Source organism: Prionailurus bengalensis, chromosome C2 (assembly GCF_016509475.1).
Source record: "Prionailurus bengalensis isolate Pbe53 chromosome C2, Fcat_Pben_1.1_paternal_pri, whole genome shotgun sequence".
NCBI classification, from domain to species: Eukaryota; Metazoa; Chordata; class Mammalia; order Carnivora; family Felidae; genus Prionailurus; species Prionailurus bengalensis.
Genome location: NC_057350.1, coordinates 152,975,901 through 152,998,193, shown reverse-complemented (window position 1 = coordinate 152,998,193; position 22,293 = coordinate 152,975,901). Strand labels below are relative to the sequence as shown.

General features: G+C 44.0%; 1 protein-coding gene across 1 annotated transcript in view; it reads right to left on the bottom strand.

Annotated features, from left to right (window-relative positions):
• Nucleotides 1-4,214: 4,214 nt before the first annotated feature.
• The window catches only part of SCN11A (sodium voltage-gated channel alpha subunit 11), an 85,728-nt gene continuing 67,649 nt past the window's right edge, over nucleotides 4,215-22,293 (bottom strand). Inside the window, 4 exon segments of the mRNA XM_043595719.1 lie at nucleotides 4,215-5,875; nucleotides 8,806-9,076; nucleotides 14,065-14,169; nucleotides 22,097-22,234. Of these exon segments, the coding sequence (XP_043451654.1) occupies nucleotides 4,845-5,875; nucleotides 8,806-9,076; nucleotides 14,065-14,169; nucleotides 22,097-22,234 (1,545 nt within the window). The 3' untranslated portion in view covers nucleotides 4,215-4,844.

Below are 22,293 nucleotides of genomic sequence, written 5' to 3'. Positions count from 1 at the left end.
GAAGAAAGGGAAACATAGGCAGGTTAAAGGGTGTAAGCTTTCAGCTGCGAGATGAATTAAGTTCTGGGAATTGAACGTACAGCAAGGTGACTATAGTTAATAACACTGTGTCATACACCGGACACTTGCTAAGAAGCTAAGTGAGGCGTTGGACGCGGGAATCAGCTTGATTGTGGCAATCATTTCACAATGTATCCGCGTCTCAAACCACCATGCTGTGTACCTTAAATATACACAATTTTTATACCTCAATAAAGCTGGGAAAAAAACAGAGTGCATCAGTGTGATTTGGACCCGGAAGTGATTTTAACATTTGGATCCGGAAGTGATTTCAAAATACGAAAAGAGCTTAGAGGCGGTAAGGGCGTTCGAACTTCCAACGGCTCAGCAGACGCAGTGGTTTTCGGGGGACTGTGTGCTTGTCCCGGGTGGCTTGGGCCGGGGATGGAGATTATGGTGGACTAAATCAGCACCCCCACGATACCTCTTGTACCATCGCGGTCACGTCAGCACGCTTGAAGCTGACATCCATAGCCATACATAAATTGTCCAAAAGGAGATAGACTAACCGGAGTTTGGAGAAGGAGGGGGAGAGCGGGAAAGGGATGGAAACTACATCAAAATGTTAGGGAACCGAGTACATGGACAGAACTGAGGATGTGACATGTGCGGGGTGGGAGGGGGTGGGGGGGGCAGCATCTGTGTCCCCCGCTGTAGGGGATGTTTCCACAATGCAAGAACTTGGAAAACATGCGTTATCTCCAGGGGAGAAGAGGGGGGTGGCGAAAGGTTCACGGACGTAACCGGGGAGACTCTGTCCCCCCCCCCCCCCAGACTCCAGTCACACTACCCCTTTGTGTCTGGCCAGTGGAGGGCAGCGGTTGATCGCTTGCGCTCTGTGGCCCGACTGCTTGGGTTTGAATCCTGCCAGAGCCCCACGCTGGCTAGGTGGCCTTAAACAGGCCTCTTATACCCCCTACATGCCTCAGTTTTCTCATTAGAACGGTGAGGATTAAAACCAGTCTCTAATAGAGCCGTTGTGCCGATGAGACGGGGTCGTCCCGGTAAAGTGGCGCCGGGTCCAGAATAAGCTCTCAATAAATGTTACTTTTGTTTCCTTACCGCCTCTCTGATTACTCCTTGTGCAGCCACGGGGACAGGACTGCCCAGTGAATGGCCCTGGCGCTTCTCTGTGTTGCCAGGCAACAAGCTCTCCGAGACCGGGGCGGCTCCCCCTCCTGGAGCGGGAGGAGCTCGCGCAGGATTTCAACTTTCCCAAGGGCACCGAGCACGAACACGAGTGGCTGACATTCCAAGACGGCTCCCCCGAGCAGCCGGCTCCCGAGCCCGGACTGTGTATACGGCAAGGTCTCATGCTTGCTTCACAGACAGGGAGAAGAGCGGGCAGTGGGGTCCTTTCCTGGAACCCAACGACCCCGCGTCCTGGTTCCTGGCTTGCTTCTTGGTGGAACGGGTGGGAAGGTGGGACCACGTAACTCGTCCTGTTGGCTGTGAATTTCTCGTGAAGCCCGCTCCACGCCCAAACGGCCTGGCATCGTGTTTCCCTTCCCCTGCCTCCCCGCGCCCTTGGCCGAACTGTCTCTCCTCCTCGTCTTTACCCTCTGAAAGCATGTCCCCCGGGGCGAGGCCTCTGCCTCCTTCTAGATCTGGGTATGCTCCTCTCCTCCATGAGTTCATCTGTTCCTGGGGCTTCAAACGCCATCCCTGCTCATGCCTTATCCTCGCGGTCTTGGCCGGACACCGTCACTTGGACGGCATCTTAAACCTTCAAAATGTTCCCAACTGTTAAAAATGTTCCGAACTGGTAAAAAATAAAAAATAAAATAAAAAATTTACTCTGCCAGGGGTGCCTGGGTGGCTCCGTCGGTTGGACGTCCGACTTCGGCTCGGGTCGTGATCTCACGGTCTGTGGGTTCAAGCCCCGTGTGGGGCTCTGTGCTGACAGCTCGGAGCCTGGAGCCCGCTTCGGATTCTGGGTCTCCCCCTCTCTCTGCCCCTCCCCCTCTCATGCTCTCTCTCTCTCTCTCTCTGTCAAAAATAAATGAACATTAAAAAAAATTTATATAAAAAATTTCCTCCGCTGTACCCATGAAATCAAATGACTTCTTGCCCTCCTATAGTCATGAACCTGGCAACTTGTACTGCTGTCTACCCTGTCACCTTGACCCTCAAATCCTAAGGTTCCCCCTGGATCCCTGCACCACGGCCGGCCAGTGGGCACAAGCATCCTAGGGTCACGCTGCATTGCCCCTGCCTCCCTCCTCAGTGCCTCTTCCCCTCCAAGACCAGTATTCTGCTCTCTTTCCACTGTATTCCACCCTGCATCCTCTGATTAGTTTTTCTCCCCGTTTCAAACACCTTCAGTGCCTCCCTATTACCTAAATATGTTATAACTCCTCACCCTGGCATTTAAGGCTCTTCAGAGAACAGCCCATTTCCAAGATTCTGTTGGGGCTGCTCCACCAAGGTGCTCTTACGTCCCAATGGGTCAGCTGGATGGCCGGTCCTTCCTTACACCTTCTACACCTTTCTCCTTCCCCTCCACGGTGCCACCTCTGCCGTCTCCACTTCAGCACCCTCCCGAGCCAGCTTCCCTTGCCACAATCCTGCACATCTATCAGTGTCACGTCGGGTACCCCACTTTCTCTTGTGAAGCCTTCCCGGGAGCTTGCCTACTACAGTCACACTCTCGAGAACAGAGGGATGTCCCTGGTTTACTGCACCTGTTACGTTGCATTGTATTATTATCCCATGAGTCCTTGTCTGACTCCCCTCCCCACCAGCGTATGTGCTCGTGACGTTAAGGGCTACTGGCTGTGAGCAGTTTACCCAGGGTGGTCCTGCACTAGCCCTCAGGGACATGGCTGTCGATTGAATTCAGCAGGGGCTGATTTGCCTGGAAATACAACTCAGAAGACAAGACGCCTGGCTTCTTGTGCCTGTAGGACTGTTTGCCCTGGACATGCAGCTTAGCCCCAGGAGGACAGAGTATCGTCTCTGTGTCCTGGGGGTATCCTGGAGCCCCGCACGGTGCGAGCTCTCTCAGAGGAGAGAGACTTCTAGCACCCGCCCAGGATTTGGATAATTCTCCCGCCTTGGCTTTCCTCCCTTAGCCCTTTGGGTCTCCCAGTGCCAGGCTCACACACAGATGCCGGGCAGCGCTCGGAAAAGAGCACGTCGGGCATTTGCTGCCATCTAGTGAAGGAAGCGTGGCTCAGTCTGTGGCTAAAGCGAAGCAGAGCCTGTGCCCTCCCCGCGACAAGGAGCAGCAGGTCAGAGGCTCAGACCTGAGACCCGGGGCCGCTGGCAGTCACCAGCCCCTCCAGCCTGCCTGCAGCCCCGGTTTGCACAGGGTTTTCCTCCACGCCTCCACTGTCACGAGGCAGGTTCTCCGCCCCCAGGGCAGCCTCTTGCCAAGCCTGTCTTGGTCTGTAGACACCTCCAGTTTTTAGGGAGGTCCTGGGCCTTTTGAGAGAGGCCTGGTTGGTTCTCTGGACTGCATTTCACTCATTCAGCCAGAACTGGATATAGGGCTCATCAGCTCACCCGCTACGGCTCCCCCACCCAGGGGTCCGTGTGTGGCTAAGAAGGTGCTCTCCCTGCCCAAGGTGGCCACTGCAGATATTTTAAGTAAGGCTTTCTTTTTTTTCCCCCTAATGTTTATTTACTTTTGAGAGAGAGAGACAGAGTGCAAGCTGGGGAGGGGCACAGAGAGATGGAGACACAGAATCCGAAGCAGGTTCCAGACTCTGAGCTGTCAGCAGAGAGCCTGACGCGGGGCTCGAACTCACAAACCATGAGATCATGACCTGAGCCGAAGTCGGATGCCCAACCGACTAAACCCCCCAGGCGCCCCATTAAGGGAGGCTTTCTTACTGGTTCCAGCCAGTGGTGTGCCGGGGCCAGCTCATGAGAACTGGTCGGGCATCTCTTCCCCGCTCCACATTCAGTAATATCATGTCGGTAGCCTGAAATCAGGCCTGATGGGAGAGTTCACCACAGAAATCAGTACATGTTACAAATCGTGGCCCCCCTTTTTTTTTTCCTGAAGAGCCAGCTGCTATACATTTATCAGCATATGACTGGCTTCCATCGAAATTCGAAGCAAAGCACCACTTTTAAATGACTCCTTAGACAACCGCCAAACAAGATGTTTTTTTAGTGTGCCATCTGAATGAAAGGCCAACTAAAAGTCTCATTTATTTATTTATTTTTTCGAAATGTATATAACGGAGATTGCAGCTGGTGAAAGATAGGGTGGGAACTGAGAAGTCAAGATCATGCCTTAGGTTCAAAACAAAACCAAAATACTAATGGCTGGTAAAAAAAAAAAATATCTGCAATAGGTTATTTATTTATTGGCAGGTTTTGAATTTTTACTCAACATGCAAAGGAGTTATATGGGATAAGCCACATACTTGCATTGGGGAAAACACTGAACGAAGGTATTGAACAATGTGCTTAGAAACAATATGGAAAAACACCATCTACAGTTTTAATGTGGTTTTTGTTTTGTTTATTCTTTTTTTCTCCATGATTTGAACTGTGTTTCAATCCTAACATTGGTGTGTCCTCTACAGCCCTTCTAGTGTCTTCCTTGCTAAGATACTGCCAGTGGTTGATAGTCAGGCAGCCTTATCGTCTATCTCTGTAAGAACCATTTGAAATACACATTGACATATCACTTCTTTTAGGCAGAAAAAGAAATGGGATGGCTATTCTGGGGGGTCAGTTGCTTGTTCACACACCGAGCTGTGGACCCCTGGAGCTGAGAGGCCGGAGGCAAGGTTGTGAGGCTGTGAGGTAAGGGTGGAGGTAGGGGCTCAGTCGTAGTGGACCTTGCCCTCGGCCACCCCGGAGCTGGAGAGGTCTCCATTGCAGAGTGTCTGGAGTGGTGAGCGAGGCCCGTCTTCTAAGGCACACATGGACATCTTCAGCTTGTATTTTCGAAAGGCCTTTTGAATAACAGCAGCACATCTTTCCTCTTCCTTCCTCTTGGTGGTGGTGACTATGGGTTCATACAACTTCTTGGAAGGGTTGGCCTCCATGAACTTCTCCTCCATCATTGCTTTCATGCTGTCCAGGCCGCTGGAGTCACCAAGTACCCTAGTGGTGAACGCGAAGAGAATATCCAGGCAGTGGAGGCGATCTCCACTCACCATGGGCAAGTCCATCATTAGGAACTGAAATCTGTTTGGCTTTGCCACCCGTAAAGGCTCAGGAAGGGCATCGGCAAAGTCAGAAAGGGCAGGATACTTGATAAACTGTGTTGCTTCTGGGTCAAACTTTTCCCAGACTTCATAGAATATTTCAAAGTCATCTTCACCCAAAGGGTCCTCGCTTTCTTCAGTGGCAGTATTGAAGTTCTCTAAGATCACAGCAATGTACATGTTGACAACAATGAGGAAGGAAATGATGATGTAACTAACAAAGTAGGCTATGGCTATGGCAGGGAGGTGACGGCTGTCTAAGTTGGGGTTGCATGAATCATTTGATTGCAGCATGGGCCTGAGGAGGGCATCCCAGCCTGCCGAGGTGGTGATCTGGAAGAGACAGAGTATGCTGCCAACAAAAGTCTTGAAGTTGAATATGTCATCAATTCCAAACCCTTCCTTCACTTTGCAAAAGCAGTTCATACCAAAAATGGCATAGATAAACATAACCAGAAAAAGCAGAAGACCGATGTTGAATAGAGAGGGAAGGGACATCATCAGAGCAAAAAGGAGGGTTCTAATTCCTCGTGCTGCCCGAACAAGTCTCAGGATCCGACCAATCCGAGCCAAGCGCACAACTCTGAAGAGCGTCGGAGGGAAGGGAATGTGCTGCTGGTTCTCCAAGGCAGAAACCATGGCACCTTAGGAGAAGGAGATAGGTCGATTAATTTCCAGCAGGCACACTGCTTTCAGATGCAGCTTGTCGCCACTGCCTTGGAATCTTAGCGTGACCGACTTTTCTCGGTACTTTGCAATTTACGCACCGCACCCTTACCAACATCAGGGCAATATCTATCTGTGCCTTAACTTGGAAAATAATTTCCAAGCACCGTACAACTTTAAGATGGGACTTTGGATGGAATAGGAGATGATCTAAAATATTGAAGGCACCCAAGGAATGGAAAGAGAATGCAGTTTATAAAAGACTATTTTGTGAGTTATCTCATACACTCGAAGTACATTTTCTGTGCCGGGTATTGAAAGTCATTCACGGGATAAATAGTTTTCCATATTTGTTGGAAATGGAAGTGGAAAACAGATGGAAAACAGATAAACTAAGGGTGGAGTCCTTCAGATTAGAGCGCAGGGAGGAATGTCTGTTACCGAAGGTTGGCTTGAACCTGAGCTGTCATCAGAAACTGTGGAAATTCTAACCCCAAAACTCCTTAAAAAGGCCAGTTCCTCTTTGTGTAGGGGAATGTGAGCACAGCCTGCTACAGGTGATGACAGGGCTGGAGGGAGAAGGTGTTGGGAGGCTCAAATCTGGGCGGAAGCTGCCATGGGCGTCTCATATTTGTCAATATGCTCATCCCAAGGAAGGACTCCTGGGGTCTGCTCAAAAAGCTTGAGGGACTGGAGATACTTTCCGTATTGCTGTAGACACCCCCCAAAAGAGCGTCTCGAGCAGAGGTTTCCGCAAACAGCTGAATATTTGCCCTAAAATGTCATCCTGTTCTCTCATCGCCTGCTCTGCAAGGAAATGATACAGGATTTGAAACAGCTCACATTTTGGCCTAAATATTATAGAACGGCTGGAACCTGCTTACCCTGTGTAGATATGGCCTTGGTCTTGCTCTGGGGGGTCCTCTGAGGTCATTAGGGGGGGTGGGCAGCCAGAATTGTCTGCTATCACCTAATGACTAAAGAGAAGTGGTGGATAATATACTTCACCAGCTGCCCCGTTGTGCCAATGAAGTTAAATTCACATGTTAATTTTGCAGCCGACGCTGGTAGATGTGGAATTTATTAAGTTCCAATTTAGCAACAACTGGAGGAGGTCCACCCTTTAAGGCCACCTCCTCCACGAATATTTCTCTGACTAATTGAGCCAACAGTAATCCGTCCTTTATCTGAGCTCAGTTCTTCTGTGTACCATGAGATTTGGTGTGCAGCTAATTTCTCAGTTTCTGACTCTTTAAGGTGAGTAAGTCTCAATACGTCACCTGCCTCGTCAACTCCTAGAGAGATTCACTTTGACTCGCACTCATTTTGTATTTATCTAAAAGCTTAGGAAAGAGCTTGAGGAAGCGTAGAAGCTTAGTGTTGGGTGGCATATCTATCTACTGGCAAAGGCAGATAAAATGCTGCCCACATCGGTGAGTAGGATTTGGCTCAGCGCATGCATTTTCTCATCCACTGGAGCAAAATGCGATACAGTGCTCTGCTGGGGTCTGTTCAAATTGCCTAGCAGTTGTTCAAAGGACAGAAGTAAGAGATACTCCCACAAACTGCACAATGGCTGGCACTGCCTGGAAGGAGCTCAGTAAGCGGTGGGATAAGTGAGCTGCTCTCTACATATTGGAGGAAGGGCTCTTCAAGTTTCTCCGAGGGCTGTGCCAAGACCCATCCTTACCACAGTTTTCTGGTTTTGCTGTTGCTGTCAGTTTCACCAGGACTCGGGATTGGAAGTGATTGACGAAGATAAGCGATCCATTTCACTGTAGGCGGGTGGAAGGATCTAGTGCTAAACTTTATCTACACAAGTTTCATGGCTTAGAAGCCAGAACAGACTATCATCTGTACCATTTTCTCGTTCTTGGAAACATCGGCATTGCTGCCGTAGTGATAGGAACCGAAATATTTTGATCTCGCGTATCTGTTGAACGCATCCTTTCTGAAGGAGCACAAAAGCTCCCACTTGTGAAATCAGTTTTCATTATCTTCATTGCTTTTTGAACTGCGAGAATGGCCTCTGGGTGGTTGCACACAATTATAAAAAGTCAAATTATCGGTTTAGTTAAAAGCAAACTGCAAAAACCCAGAGTGTTAACTCTCACGGTTTAGCCATGAAGAATTTAATTTCAAAGTTGATGTGTGTGTGTATGTATGTGTGTTATAAAAGGTATACAGCAACAGCTCTTTTTTTCTGTATTCTTCTTCCATAAATCTTCTAGGTAATCCTGCTTATGTTAAGAAAAATATACTGATTATAGAGTGGGGCTGGTTGGTGAATGGGGTCCAAGCAGTAGAGACAAGCATCGTTCATGCTGCGGTTTAGGTTAACGTGGGATTCAGAAAAAAGAGAAAGCTCTGTTTATCTTTAGGACACACTCTTGGAAGCCCAGTTTGGAAGCCATGGAGGCCCTTTATGGGAGGTGAGAGAGGGCCTAGGAATGTCCCAGGGATACAGTAATTGTGATCTGATATCCACATGGATTTTGAACTAAGGAAAACCGTGGGAACTAAGTGCCAAATCCTCCAAACTAAAAGATGCTGACGAGAGCTTATAGTTGCACAGGAAAGGTAGAGCTTTGGCTCAACTATGTGACTGTACCAGGTACCCCCACAAACACTTTAAGGTCATCTTAACTTTGTCTCTCTCCACTGAATAAATGGATCCGCACATTTATTGGACTCTCTACTTCACTCATGTAAACAGTCAAGAGAATGAAAATTGCTCCGTATCTCCTAGCAACTTCCCAGGCGAGAATGGCATCAGTACACCTATTTTTCTCAGAATCCACGTTAAGCCTAATTTGTTGCGTTGCGGATAGTCTGGACACGCTACCAAATGATAAGATTTACTTCTAGCTCTCAGAGGAAGGCCCCTCTGGCTTCTGATTTTACTTACTAACAATAGAGAGAACCACGATCACACAGTCGAATAAGTTCCAGCCATTGGTGAAGTAGTATTGCCTCAGAGCAAAGACTTTGATGAGACACTCAATTGTAAAGATGACCACAAAGGCCAGGTTGAGCTCCTCAAGGATGGCTTTTGTGGCTTCGGGATGGTTATTTGATTCGGCCATCATGATAACCATGTTGAGGAAAATGAGGATGATGATGATGACGTCAAAGACCTGGTTTGTGACCAGGTCGAACGCGAGACCCTGGCATTTATTCTGAGAGGGGGAAAAGAAAAGAAATCTTAGATCATTTTGCATTGTAAGAACGAAGTCACGTACATAAGGAAGACACACACGACAGAATTTGTCCTCCCTCACAATTAAAGCAGTTTCTCGAAAAACGAACACCCTTTTTAAGCAAGAAATTCTTGCATATACATGTTCATTTAAATTTAATTACATGACTGCTTTTAAGCTGTAGGCTTACAGCTTTAATTCCATTTTAAAACACAAAAAATTAAAAATTCTCAGTGACAGCGTAACTTTGGTATGATGGATGATGTTTTGCTAAAATAGAACAGCTCATGTTGGATTTAATGACAAAAAGATGACCTTTGGTCTCTATACTTCAGCTGTTTCTTTACTTTGACTTCAATAATACCTGCTTACATAAGTATGCTGGACAAAATGGAATTCACATCCCCAAGGCTCCGTTCATTAATTCAGAATAGTCAGACCTTGTACTTAACCCAAACTCTGTATGCGAGCAGTTCTTGAATGCCAATGTTCCACATGTGGCTCACTTGAAAATAAGGCTAAGTAAATGGGATTGTGAGGCAATGATTACTAAAGACAGAAGTGGAAAAATGATTTCATTTTATTACTGGTGGTGAACTTGCACAGTTGGCTGGTACACAGATGGCCATACGATGCACAGTTGCCCTGGTACAGGTTCTATCTCAAGTTCGCACACCTAACCCACCACACGCAGCGATATGACTCAACTATTCCACTATATTTTCCGTAATCTAATAGCTGTGAAGCACTACTTTGCTCTTAGTGGAAAGCTATTCTTGAACACAAACTCAGACACTAATATTGCATGGCATGCTTGACTATAAATTGATTGTTTTACAATATATGTACATGTTAAGGTATTTTGTATTATCACCCAATCAAAATATACACACGCCAGTCTACTTGGAAAACTCCTAAACCCCTAAGAATCATCATTAGAACCCTAGCATCTGTTACGGTAATCAGGCAAAAGATGATGGTGGCTGGTGGTGGTGATAGTGGAGAGAGATATAAGCATTTAGGTCGAAGAGCTAAGAGGGAAGTAAATGCAGAAGGAGTGTGTTTTCATGGCGGTGGCTGCGGGAAAATGATAAGCTGAGGCTATCATCTCAGGCTGGTGGAACCGGTCAGCCAGCCACAGAGCAGACAATGCGGAATTTCGGAGGGAGATGTTAAGATCTGTCCTGACAACACTGAGTTTGAGGCACCAGTGAGGCATCCGAGGGCCCTGGGCAGGTAACGGTATGGGTACGGAGCTCAGGCGCAGAGCTGGAACGCAGATGTGGAGTTCAAGGGCACCAGTGCCGACATGACTTAAAACCATGAGAGTGAACGGCATCAGTCAGGAAGGGTGAGAGCAATGAGAAGAGGGGTTAGGGACAGCACTGGAGGGATACTACACGTAAGTTGGTGTCTTCCAAATTTTGTCCCAGAATCATTAAAGGAGTCTGGAGGAGAAACTTGAAAGTCAATTGCATTTGCTATGTGAGAATGCATCTGGGAAGTCAGAAAGGAACTGGAGAAAAGGTACTTTTAAGGGCGCTGTCCGGGGAAGCCCAGTGAGTGGCAAGAACTAAGAGCGAGGGAGGGTAAGCCTAGGCCTAAGAGTTCAACTCTGACAAACAGAGGAGATCAAGAATACAAGGTAGCTAAGTTGGCAGAGATAAAAAAGCATTTGCATGTACAAAAAAGCGTTAGAATGTAGTGAATCCTGCACCTCAGTATCATTTTTAAACCGGTAATGGAGCCCCCTCCCCCCCCCCCCCCCCCCCCGCCACTGTGTGGATGGTTCAGGAAGAATCAGAAATGACTCCAGATCCCTTCCTCTACTGTTAAAAAGAAAATGCATCACTGCTCAGGTAAAAACAGTTAGATTCCCCCCCCCCCCCGTGCAATTGTTATTCATCTGTCCCGAAGATAATATTTAGATTTTAGAGATTGAAAAAAGTCAGTAGGAGGGGCGCCTGGGGGGCTCAGTCGGTTGAGGGCCAGACTTCAGCACAGGTCATGATTTCACAGTTTGTGGGTTCGAGCCCCGCGCCGGGCTCTGTGCTGACAGCTCGGAGCCTGGAGCCTGCTTCGGGTTCTGTGTCTCCCTCGCTCGCTGCCCCTCCCCCACTTGCGATCTGTCCGTCTCTCTCGCTCTCAAAAATAAATAAGCATTTAAAAAAAAATTTTTTTTTAATGTCAGTAGGGAGATCAAGTTGCAAGTTAAGTGCTAACAGCTGATGTAAAGTCTTAAATTCAGGGACATCGGGGAGTATGTATTTACCTCTTGCAAGACTGCTGTCTGGAACATAGAAGTTAACGTAAACGTGATGCGTTAACTGAGGAAATGATACTCGGTTGTTGGAATCGCTCGGTGTGAAGCTATGACTGGTAAGCTGCAGCTACACAGGGGATTACGGGGTGACACCTACCCGCAGACAATCCATGGGCCACAAGCACGGAGGTGGCAGCTTCCCTGGGGTAAAGTAGCTCGTGCCCACCGGAAGCTCAGCGCTTGCAGCCTAGCATGCAAAGTGCAGCGGAAAGGCCTAGAAGCTGCATCTGTGCCCTTGCAACATCTGTCTGGCTGTGTGCTGCCTTGCTTGCTTCATACCCTTTATGAGGTCGACAGGTAAATACGTGGGAACATACTGTGCCTCTTGAGTCTTCCAGTTAATTTCAAACCTAGGACCAACCAGTCCCAAATCAGCGGTTGCACAACACCCACGGGCAAATAAAAATTCTCTCTGTCTTTTTTGTTGGCTCGAGGTCAAATGACAACCTCCTCAAATATAGTTATATCATTAACCTCCCAGTGAAAAATTCTTCCTGGTATAAATTCTAAACCCTTTGCCCGAACACTCACAGGTATTTTTAGCGCAACGCAAATATTTAATCCTAGTGGCGTGGACTCTGTGTGGACCCTCGAACATAACCTCTCACTCAGCTAATGGTCACGGACAATACACGCTGTGCCACGCTCTATTCTGCGTCACGGGAATAGCAGTAAACGAAACATACCTTGGATCATTTGGGGTCTCGTGTTCGAGTGGAAGTCTCTATGTCCTCTACACGCTGCAGACATCAAGCCCCTCTTCCATATTGCCTTCCTGAACTTTTCAGCCCCCTCCCTCCCTTGAAACTCACCTGTCAGAGCTGCTAACTATGGCTAGCCATCCCTTTTTAATCTGGTGTGCCCCAATTCCAGAGCCTCAATTAAGCTGCAAGCCTGAGACAGACCCAGACTACCTGAGAAAGCACGATTCACAGAGAGCAGGGGTCAGATCTGGCCCGCAGTTGGTTTTTGTGTTGCCTGGGAGCTCAGCATGGGTGTCACATTTTTTTAATGTTTGGGGGAAAACTCACGAGAAAAATAAAATGTCAGCATGTGAAAATTAAAGAAATCCAAGTTTCAGTGTCTATAAATCAAGTTGCCCTAGAACACAGCCATGCTTTATGACCATTAGTTCAATACTGTCTACGGCTGCCTTTGTGCTAATGCCAGAGTGGAGACCACGTGGCCCGCAAAGCCTGAAATATTTACTATCTGACCCTTTGCGGAAAAAGGTGTGTCAACTCCCGACACAGAAACTTCGTCGTAAATGCTGGTGAGGCGGAAGCCAGTAGGCATGGCCTAGACTTCACACCAGAAAAGACCGGTCAAGGATAGTATAAATACATTTTACACTGGTCAAGATTTAGTCAAAACTACAGGGAGAAATCACCTCACACCTGTCGCGGTGGGCAGAATTAACAACGTAAGAAACAACAGGTGTTGGTAAGGACATGGAGAAAAAGGAACCCTCTTGCCCTGTTGGTGTGAATGCAAACCGGGGCAGCCATTGTGGAAAACAGTATGGAGTTTCCTCAAACACTTAAAAGTAGAACTACCTTAAGGTCCCACAATCGCACTCCTAGATATTTGCCCAAAGAATATAAAAATACTAATTTGGGGGGATACATCCACGCTGATATTTATAACAGCCTTATCTACAATAGCCAAATTATGGGAACAGTCCCAAGTGTCCATCAACTAATGAATGGGCAAAGGTGGATATACACAATGGAATATCACTCAGCCATAAAAAGAATGAAATTTTGCTACTTGTAACAACATGGAGGGAGCTAGAGCCAAGTGAAATAAGTCAGTCAGAGACAGACAAACACCATAGGATCACACTTGCATGGGGAATTTAAGAAACAAAACCAACGAGCAAAGAGAGAGAGAGAGAAAGAGACAAACCAAGAAACAGACTCTTAACTGCAGAGAACACACTGAGGATTACCAGGGGGAGGTGTGTAGGGGGAGGGCTGAAATAAGTGATGAAGATTAAGGAGTGCACTTGCCGTGGGGCGCCTGGGTGGCTCAGTCAGTTAAGCGTCCACCTCTTGATTTCGGCTCAGGTCACGATCTCACGGTTCGTGAGTTTGAGCCCCGCGTTGGGTTCTGCAATGATAGTGTGGAGCCTGCTTGGGATTCTCTCTCTCCCCCTCTGTCTCTCTGCCCCTCCCCCACTTGTGTTCTCTCTCTCTCTCTCTCTCTCTCTCTCAAGAAATAAACGTACAAAAAAAAGGGGGGGAGTGCACTTGCCACAATCATCACCAAGTGATGTACGGAAGTGTTGAATCACTATACTCGACACCTGAAACTAATATAACACTGTGCGTTAACCACACTGGAATTTAAAATTAAAAAAGAAAAAAAAGATTTAAACTGTTAAGTTCACATCATTGCGATGAGCATATACTAAACACCTATTGTGCGCTTACCAAAAAGCAAATGAAAGGTTTTTTGCCTAAGTTCTTATTATTGAATTTGAATGTCTCATTTCCTTAAAGACACTAGGGTATCTGGGTTTTTATGGAGTTCTTAGATAATGTCTGTAAACTTAAAAAATAAAGGAGAATGGCACAGTAGACATCTGAGCTCAAGACCACTTAATAGATCTATGTGTTTAGAACAAATCAATTGCTCTCACCAGAGGCCTCGGAATGGGCTTTTGAGGTTTTTTGGATCCTAATTTTTTCATTGCATTATAGTATTTCTTCTGTTCTTCTGTCATAAAAATATCTTCACCACCTAAGTATATGGAGAAGATGAGAGCTAATTATCATTAACAGTATTTTTTTTTTTTTTGGAAACAAGTTCTAAATTTTCAGAAACAGTTTCAAAGTTCTACTACATTCTATCCTAAAATTCCAGTGGGAAGCAAAAGAGGCGGGACTCTAGGGGAAGGCTGAAAGGTAACAGGGTTTAAATTAAGGAATGAGGAAATAATGTTACTTTTATCAGCTATATTTTACTTTTTAGAATGTCAACAAAGATTACTTACTCTTTGCAAACAGCCATGGAATCTTTAAAAGAACTGAATATATTTCAGGTTTCATAAATCAAACCACAGTGCAACAAAAATCTAGTAACAAACATTTAAACAGAAACTCTCACGAAGTGGCAATTAAAATTCTCCCGAATAAGTGTATAAATGCACATACCACCATTAATAGGATTTCATAAGATTTGTTCTGACCGATTCTCAGAAAAGAGCAACAACTAGAGAGCTTGAAATGTCACTATTGAGCAAGAAAGAATAGAAATATGAACAAGAATTTCTGTTTCTGGAAAATTTGAGAGGGAGTAAAATATCTAGAAATGCTGGGTAAATCAGAACAAATTCTTTTAAAACGTACAGCTAAACTGGCACAAAAGACAGGAAAATCTCCAGGGTCTGAAAATCAATAGTGATCAAAAAAGACAGAGAGTAGGAAACTAGCTTGAAGCCATTGTGGGCCAAGAGCATTTGCTAATCTCTGTAAAAACTAGAATCTTGGGCCTTAATAAGTATAAGGGAGTCATGAGGGAAAAAGGCAGTGGGCTTATACCAAGATGCCTCCATGAATCTGGGACTCCCCAAGTGCTACCAATGACAGGGTGAAGAAGAAAACAGAATCTGTCTGTTGGTGGAGGAAGATAAGTAGGAAACTTAGTTTGGACTCTGGGTAAAAATCCAGTCTTCCCTGATAATTTGTGAATCCAGGCCTGCCTTGATGACAGTGTGGGATTTGAATTTTCACCCTACCAGTGTAGACCAAAAATATACAGCCTTATGGCAGTGTTTTCAACAATGGTGCTGGGGAAACTGGATATCCCCAATTTTCCCAGCACTAAGAATAAAGGTAAATCCTTAACACCACACACACACACAAAATACTCAAAAAAGATCAAAGACATAAAGGTAAGATCTAAAACAATAAAACTCTTAGAAGAAAACATAGGACAAAAACTTCACAACGTTAGATTTGGCAATGATTTCTTGCATGTGATGTGAAAGGCACAGAGAACAAAATTAAAAAGAGACAAATTGGACTTCATGAAAATTTTTAAATTTTGTACATTAAAAGACATTATCAGTGGAGCCAAAAGGCAACTCACAGAATGGGGGGAAATATTTACATATATATATATGTATATGTATTTATTTTATATATGTATATATCATATACATATTTTTCTATGATTTTATTTTTAAGTAATATTTATACCCAACATGGGGCTCCAACTCAAACCCAAGACCAAGAGTCACATGCTTCACTGACTCAGCCAGCCAGGTGCCCCTTATATATCAGAAATCATGTATCTGATAAGGGATTAATCAGAATATATGGAAAACTCCTAAAACTTAAAAACAAAAAAACCAAACAGCCAATGTCAGAGAAATTACTATCCGTGTTCTCTTCTAGAATTTTATGGTTTTAAGTCTCACATTTAGGTTTTTGATCCATTTTGAGTTTATTTTGGGGTATGGTGTTAGAAAGTGGTCCAGTTTCATTCTTTTACGCGTAGCTGTCCTGTTTTCCCAACGCCACTTGTTGAAGAGACTGTTTTTCACCCATTGTATATTCTTGCTCCTTTGTCACAGATTAATTCACCAGATAAGCGTGTATTCATTTCTGGGCTCTCTATCCTGTTCCATTGGTCTGTGTGTCTATTTGTGCCCCGGTGCCATGCTGCTCTGATTACTACAGCTTTGTAGCATATCTTAAAATCTGAAATTGCAATGCTTCCAGCTTTGTTCTTCTTACTCAAGATTGCTTTGACTCTCCAGGGTCTTTTGTGGTTCCACACAAAGTTTCGTGTTATTTGCTCTTGTTCTGTGAAAAAATGCTGTTGGTATTTTGACGGGGATTGCATTGAATCCATAGATTGCTTTGGGTAGTATGGACATTTTAACGATATTAATTCTCCCAGTCCATGAGCATGGAATATCTTTCCATTTATATCATCTTCGATTTCTTTCATCCATGTTTGTAGTTTTCAGAGTATAGGTCTTTCACCTCTGTGATTAAATTTATTCCTAGGCATTTTATTCTTTTAAGTGTAATTGTAAATGGAGTTGTTTTCTTAGTTTCTCTTTCTGCTACTTCATTATTAGTGTATTAAAATGCTACCAATTGGCGGGTATTAATTTTGTGTCCTGCACATTTACTGAACTTATCTATCACTTCTGGTAGTTTTTTGGTAGAGTCTTTAGGATTTTGTTCATATTGTTTCATGTCATCTGCAAATAGTGGCAATTTAACTTCTTTAACAATATGGATGACTCATTCCTTTTCTCTTGTCTCACTCTCTTGTCTCCAGCCACGGCTGGAACTTCCAGTACTATGTTGAATAAAAGTGCCAAGAGTGAATATCTTTGTCTTCTTCCTGATCTTAGAGGAAAAGCTCTCAGTTTCCCCTCCACTGAGTACGATGTTAGCTATGGGCTTTTCGTATATGGCCTTTAATACGTTGAGGTATTTCCTTCTAAATCCCCTTTGTTAAGAGTTTTTATCATGAATGAGTGTAATATTTTTGTCAATATGTTTCTAGATGTCTCCTGAGGCAAGGGGGGAAAAAAAGCAAAGATAAATTATCAGGAGTACATCGAAATAAAAACTTTTGCACGGTGAAGAAAACCATCAACAGAACAAAAAGGCAACCTACTAAATGGGAGAAGACCTTTGCAAATGATTTATCCAGTAAGGGTAAATATCCAAAATATATAAAGAGCTTATACAACTCAACAACCCAATTAAAAAATGGACGGGGGACCTGAATAGACACTTTTCCAAAGAGGACATACAAATGGCCAACAGACACATGAAAAAGGGCTCAACATCACTGTTGGGATCTTGATGCAAATCAAAATCACAGTGAGATATCACCTCACACCTGTCAGAATGACTAAAATAAAAAGGATAAGAAAGAACGAGTGTTGGCAAGAATGTGGAGAAAAAGGAGCCCTCACGCACGTTGGTAGGAATGCAAAATGGTGCAGCCACTGTGGAAAACAGTACAGAGGTTCCCCAAAACATTAAAAATAGAAATAGCATATGATCCAATAATTCTACTCCTGGGTATTTACCAAGAGAAAATGAAAACGCTAACTTAAAAAGATGCACACACCTCCATATTTATTGTAGCATTATTTATAATAGCCAAGACATGGAAGAAACCTAAGCATCTATTGATAGACGAATGGAGAAGGAAGATGTACTACAGGGGCGGGTGCCTGGGTGGCTCAGTCGGTTAAGCATCTGAATCTGGCTCAGGTCATGATCTCACGGTTCATGAATCCGAGCCCCACATCGGGCTCTCTGCTGTCAGTGCAGAACCCGCTTTGGATCCTCTGTCTCCCTCTCTGCCCATGCTGGGCGCGCTCTCTCTCTCTTCCTCTCCCCCTCAAAAATAAATAGACATTAAAAAAAAGGGAAGATATGGCACACGTGTGTGCAATATTATGCGACCATTAAAAAAGGAGGAGTTTGTGCCATTTGTGACCACCTGGGTGGGCCTAGAGCGTATTATGCTAAGTAAAATAAGTCAAACTGAGAAAGACAAACACCACATGATTTCACGCCTATGCGGAATCTAAAAACCAAACGGATAAACAAACAGAAAGCAGAATCAGACCTAGAATACAGAGAACAAAGTGATGATCGCCAGAGGGAAGGGGGGGGGTGGGCAAAATGGGGGAAGGGGAGTGGGAGATACAGGCTTCCAGTTATGGAGGGAATAAGTCATGGGAACAAAAGGCACGGCATATGGAATAGAGGCAGTGATACTGTAATAATGTTGAAGAGTGACAGATGGCAGCCACACCGTGGTGAGCACACCGTAACGTAACGTTGGCAAATCACTATGTGCTACACCTGAAAGTAATGTGATATCATGTGTCCACTATACTCTAAATTAAAAAAATAAATAAATAAAAATAAATAAATAAAACAATCCAATTCAGAAACTGGCAAAGGACTCGACTAGCCATTTGTCTAAAGAAGACATATAAATAGGCAACAGGCCTATGGAAAAAAAAAAAATGCTCACCACCGGGAGTCAGAGATATCTGCACACCGATGTTCACGGCAGCTCTAGTCACAAAAGCTAAAATGTGGAAGCAACCCAGGTTGCTTCACCGTCCATCAAGAGCTGAGCGGCTGGGCAAAATGCAGCATATATACGCGGTGGAATATTCTTCAGCCTTAAAAAGGGAGATTCTGACATATGCTACAGCACGGACGAACCTTGAGGACACGATGCTGAGGGAAATAAGTCCATCACAAACGGACAAATGCCATAGAATTCCACTTACACGAGGTACTCAGAGCAGCCAAATTCATAGCAAAAGAAAGCAGAATGGGAGTTGCCAAGGGCTGGGGGAGGGGGAAGGGAAATGGGGAGGCAGGGTTGAACAGGTACAGGGTTTCGGTTTTACAAGATGAAAAGAGTTGCGGGGATGGGTAGGGGTGACGATTGCACAACATTATGAATGTACTTAATACCCCTGAACTGTACACGGAAAATGGTTAAGGTGGTAAATTTTATGTTATGTATATTGTACCACCGTAAAAAAAAAAAAACAAAAAAAACAAAAAACATTTTTTTTTTGTAAAAAAAAAAAAATGCAGCCCTAGAAGTTAACCAGATTGTCTCAGGATGCCTGGCAGATATGCGTCTTCAGTAATCATATGCATCATGACAGTATGTATTAGTGCTGTTATTCTGAGACTGTCCTGTGTGTGTGTTGGGGTATAAAGCAAAAATGAGTAATCATGGAAAATGTTGATTCTATCATTTCCTGTGCCCGTGAGAATCGGTTTTCTCAGCATGGGAAAGAAGAGATTCAATTCAAGTTATTATCAGAGAAGAGGTTAAGTGAAAACCTTACAGTTCTCAACGTGAATGACCAGTATTCATATTTCTACGTACATTTCCTTGAAGTCCTACATGTGAATAGCTCTGGCCACTGAAAAATCCTAGAAGCAATGGCAATGAGCGTTCCAGGTTGTGATCTTGGGATACCACCTCCCCACCCACCCCCCCAAAAAAAAAACCAAAACAGAACTCCTTAGAGAAATGGCTGATTCTTGATCGGACACAGGAGTGATACCACTTAGCCCTGGAACATCTTGTCATTCCAGATGGCAAGGAAGCTGTCAAACGGGAGGACCTGATTTGAATCCTGATTTGAAAAGAAACAAACTTTAAGATCACTTGATCAAAGGATGAAAGATAAATATTTTAAGAAAATGAAAAGACTCAAAGAAATCTGAATGTTGACTGGGTACTTGACAAGCTTAAAGATTTCATGTTAAACTTTTTAGGTGTGATCATGGACTGTGTTTATGTTTAAAAAGAGATATGTCTTGAAATATCGGTGGATGAAATGATGTGCTGTCATTTGCTCTGTTGAAAAATCTGGTGGCAGGATTGGATAAGGGGAGAGATGCCATAAAGATGTTTTTTTTTTTAATTTTTAAAAATGCTTTATTCACTTTTGAGTGAGAAAGAGAGACAGAGCATGAACAGGGGGAGGGGCAGAGAGAGAGAGAGAAAAATAGAATCTGAAGCAGGTTCCAGGCTCTGAGCTGTCCGCACAGAGCCCGACGCGGGGCTCGAACTCATGAACAGTGAGATCATGACCTGAGCCGAAGTCGAACGCCTAACCAAATGAGCCACCCAAGCGCCCCCATAAAGAAGCTCTTAAATCAATAAACATGTTGGGTGATGGGTAGTGTAGGTTCATTTTAGTATAGTCTTGTGCATGTTGGAAATCTTCTATAATAAAAAGTAAAGACAAAACGAAATGCCATGGCCTGATCAAAACAGTGATTTCAAATGTAAGCTGAAATCTAAAATCACAAGGCCTTGACATCCAAATTGTAAGTACTGACTGCAGTCAAGCCGCATATAACAGAGGTGACGCCACACCACACACCTCCAAGTAATAGCAGCAGTAAACTTACAGAAGGACAATGAGTGACTTTCCCCGAAGTCACTAAAGGCTAATCAGGGGCACCTGGGAGGCTCAGTCAGTTAAACGTCTGACTTCGGCTCAGGTCATGATCTCACGCACGGTTCGTGGGTTCGAGCCCCGCGTCAGGCTCTGTGCCGACAGCTCGGAGCCTGGAGCCGGCTTCAGATTCTGTGTCTCCCTCTCTCTCTGCCCCTCCCTTGCTCGCTCTCTCTCTCACTCTCTCTCAAAAATAAACATTAAAAAAATATTTTTAATAAGTAACAAAGCTAATCAGTATCAGTCTACATTTTGGATAGATTACAAGAGTTCAAGAAAAATTGAAAAGAGCCATAAAAAAGTTAGAAAACCAAAGGTGAATATTTAGTTACCTGATTTTAGGATTTGGGGATTCAGTTCCTACATGTAAGAGAAGAGGCCAAAAAAGGACAAGACTGGGAGTTTGGCCCCACAAAAATACTAAATGCCTACAAATCAAAAATGTCATTACAGAAATATAAGAAGCAAGTCACAAATTGGACTTAATATATAAAAACATAAGAAAAAGTGACAATTTCCATTTGGAAAAGAGACAAAGGGAGAAATATGGCCATCAATCTGAAAAATATATAAGCTCACAAATGATTAAATAAATGAATATAAAACAATGAAATAACACCTTTACCCATCAAGCTGGAAACGAAAAATTATAAAAATACGAATGATGAGAACAGAGCAAACAGGCATTTTTGTATCTTGCAATCCTGTTGCAAGGAGCACCGAGCACAGCATTTCTGGAAGGTTATTTGACAATATATGTTTAATGCCTTAAATTCTAGAAACTTATCCTGAGAAAATAATCACAGATACAGAGAGAATTTCAAGAATGTTCACGATTGTTTCAGAAGAGCAAGAAATTTAGAAATGACCTAAATGTCCAAAAAAGAAGGGAATGATTAAGATAAGTTACTATCTATCTATAATATGAGATGCAATTCAGCCCTGAAAATTCTCACAATAGAGATGATTTCATCACATGGGTTCAGTACTAATGGGGAAGGGGGTGCTACAAAATTAAAAATATTGTGTCATCTCAACCATGTACAAGGAATACATATTTAGTGAGAAAGTAACTGATGAGGCTTACTCTAAAACTGTTATCATCTAGTGACCACTTTAGTGGCGATTAAATTTTTTTAGTCTTCTTTTATTTTCCGCATTCACTAAACATCCCCTTATAGACTACAGAATCAGAAAAAAAATACACATCTGTTTATTACAATGCATGACGAAAAAAATCTCCCTAAAAAAACCCTGCCTCTTTCCCAACCAACTTGTTTCCAAGTAATTTCACAAAATCTGCCGAGACTCACGTGCTGGGAGCCAGGACACAAGTTTGCTGGAAAAGGAGAGTTCTTTTTATCTTGGATTACAAGGTACACTTGAAAGGTTACTTAAATATGACTGTAGAGTCATAAATACTAATCCTAGTACGTGTTTTTCTGTTGGGGTTCAACAATGTCCTCTGTGTAAGGGGGTAGAATGGAGAATAAACGCAGCGATTTAATAGAAACCAGCTATCCTCAATCTCTTTTCAGCCATATCTCCAAGAATCTTCTCCAGGTGGCTTTGTTCCCATGCAGATGATGCTTTGCACCACAATCTAGATCAGCATTGTGTTCCTTCCAAGCCCTTTGGGGAAGACGTAAAACCACCAAATCAGAACAACCCCCATACTTATCTTTTTCTGCTGTTGGTTGAAGTTGTCAATAATAACACCGATGAAGAGATTCAGAGTAAAGAATGAGCCAAAGATGATAAAAGCCACGAAGAAAAGGTAGTTTTGTGGGTTCTCCTCAAACCCTGGCTGTAGTTCTTTCTGTTAGGGAGTTTTTTTAAACAAGAAAAGAAAACAATTACTGGAGAAAATTAGAAGCC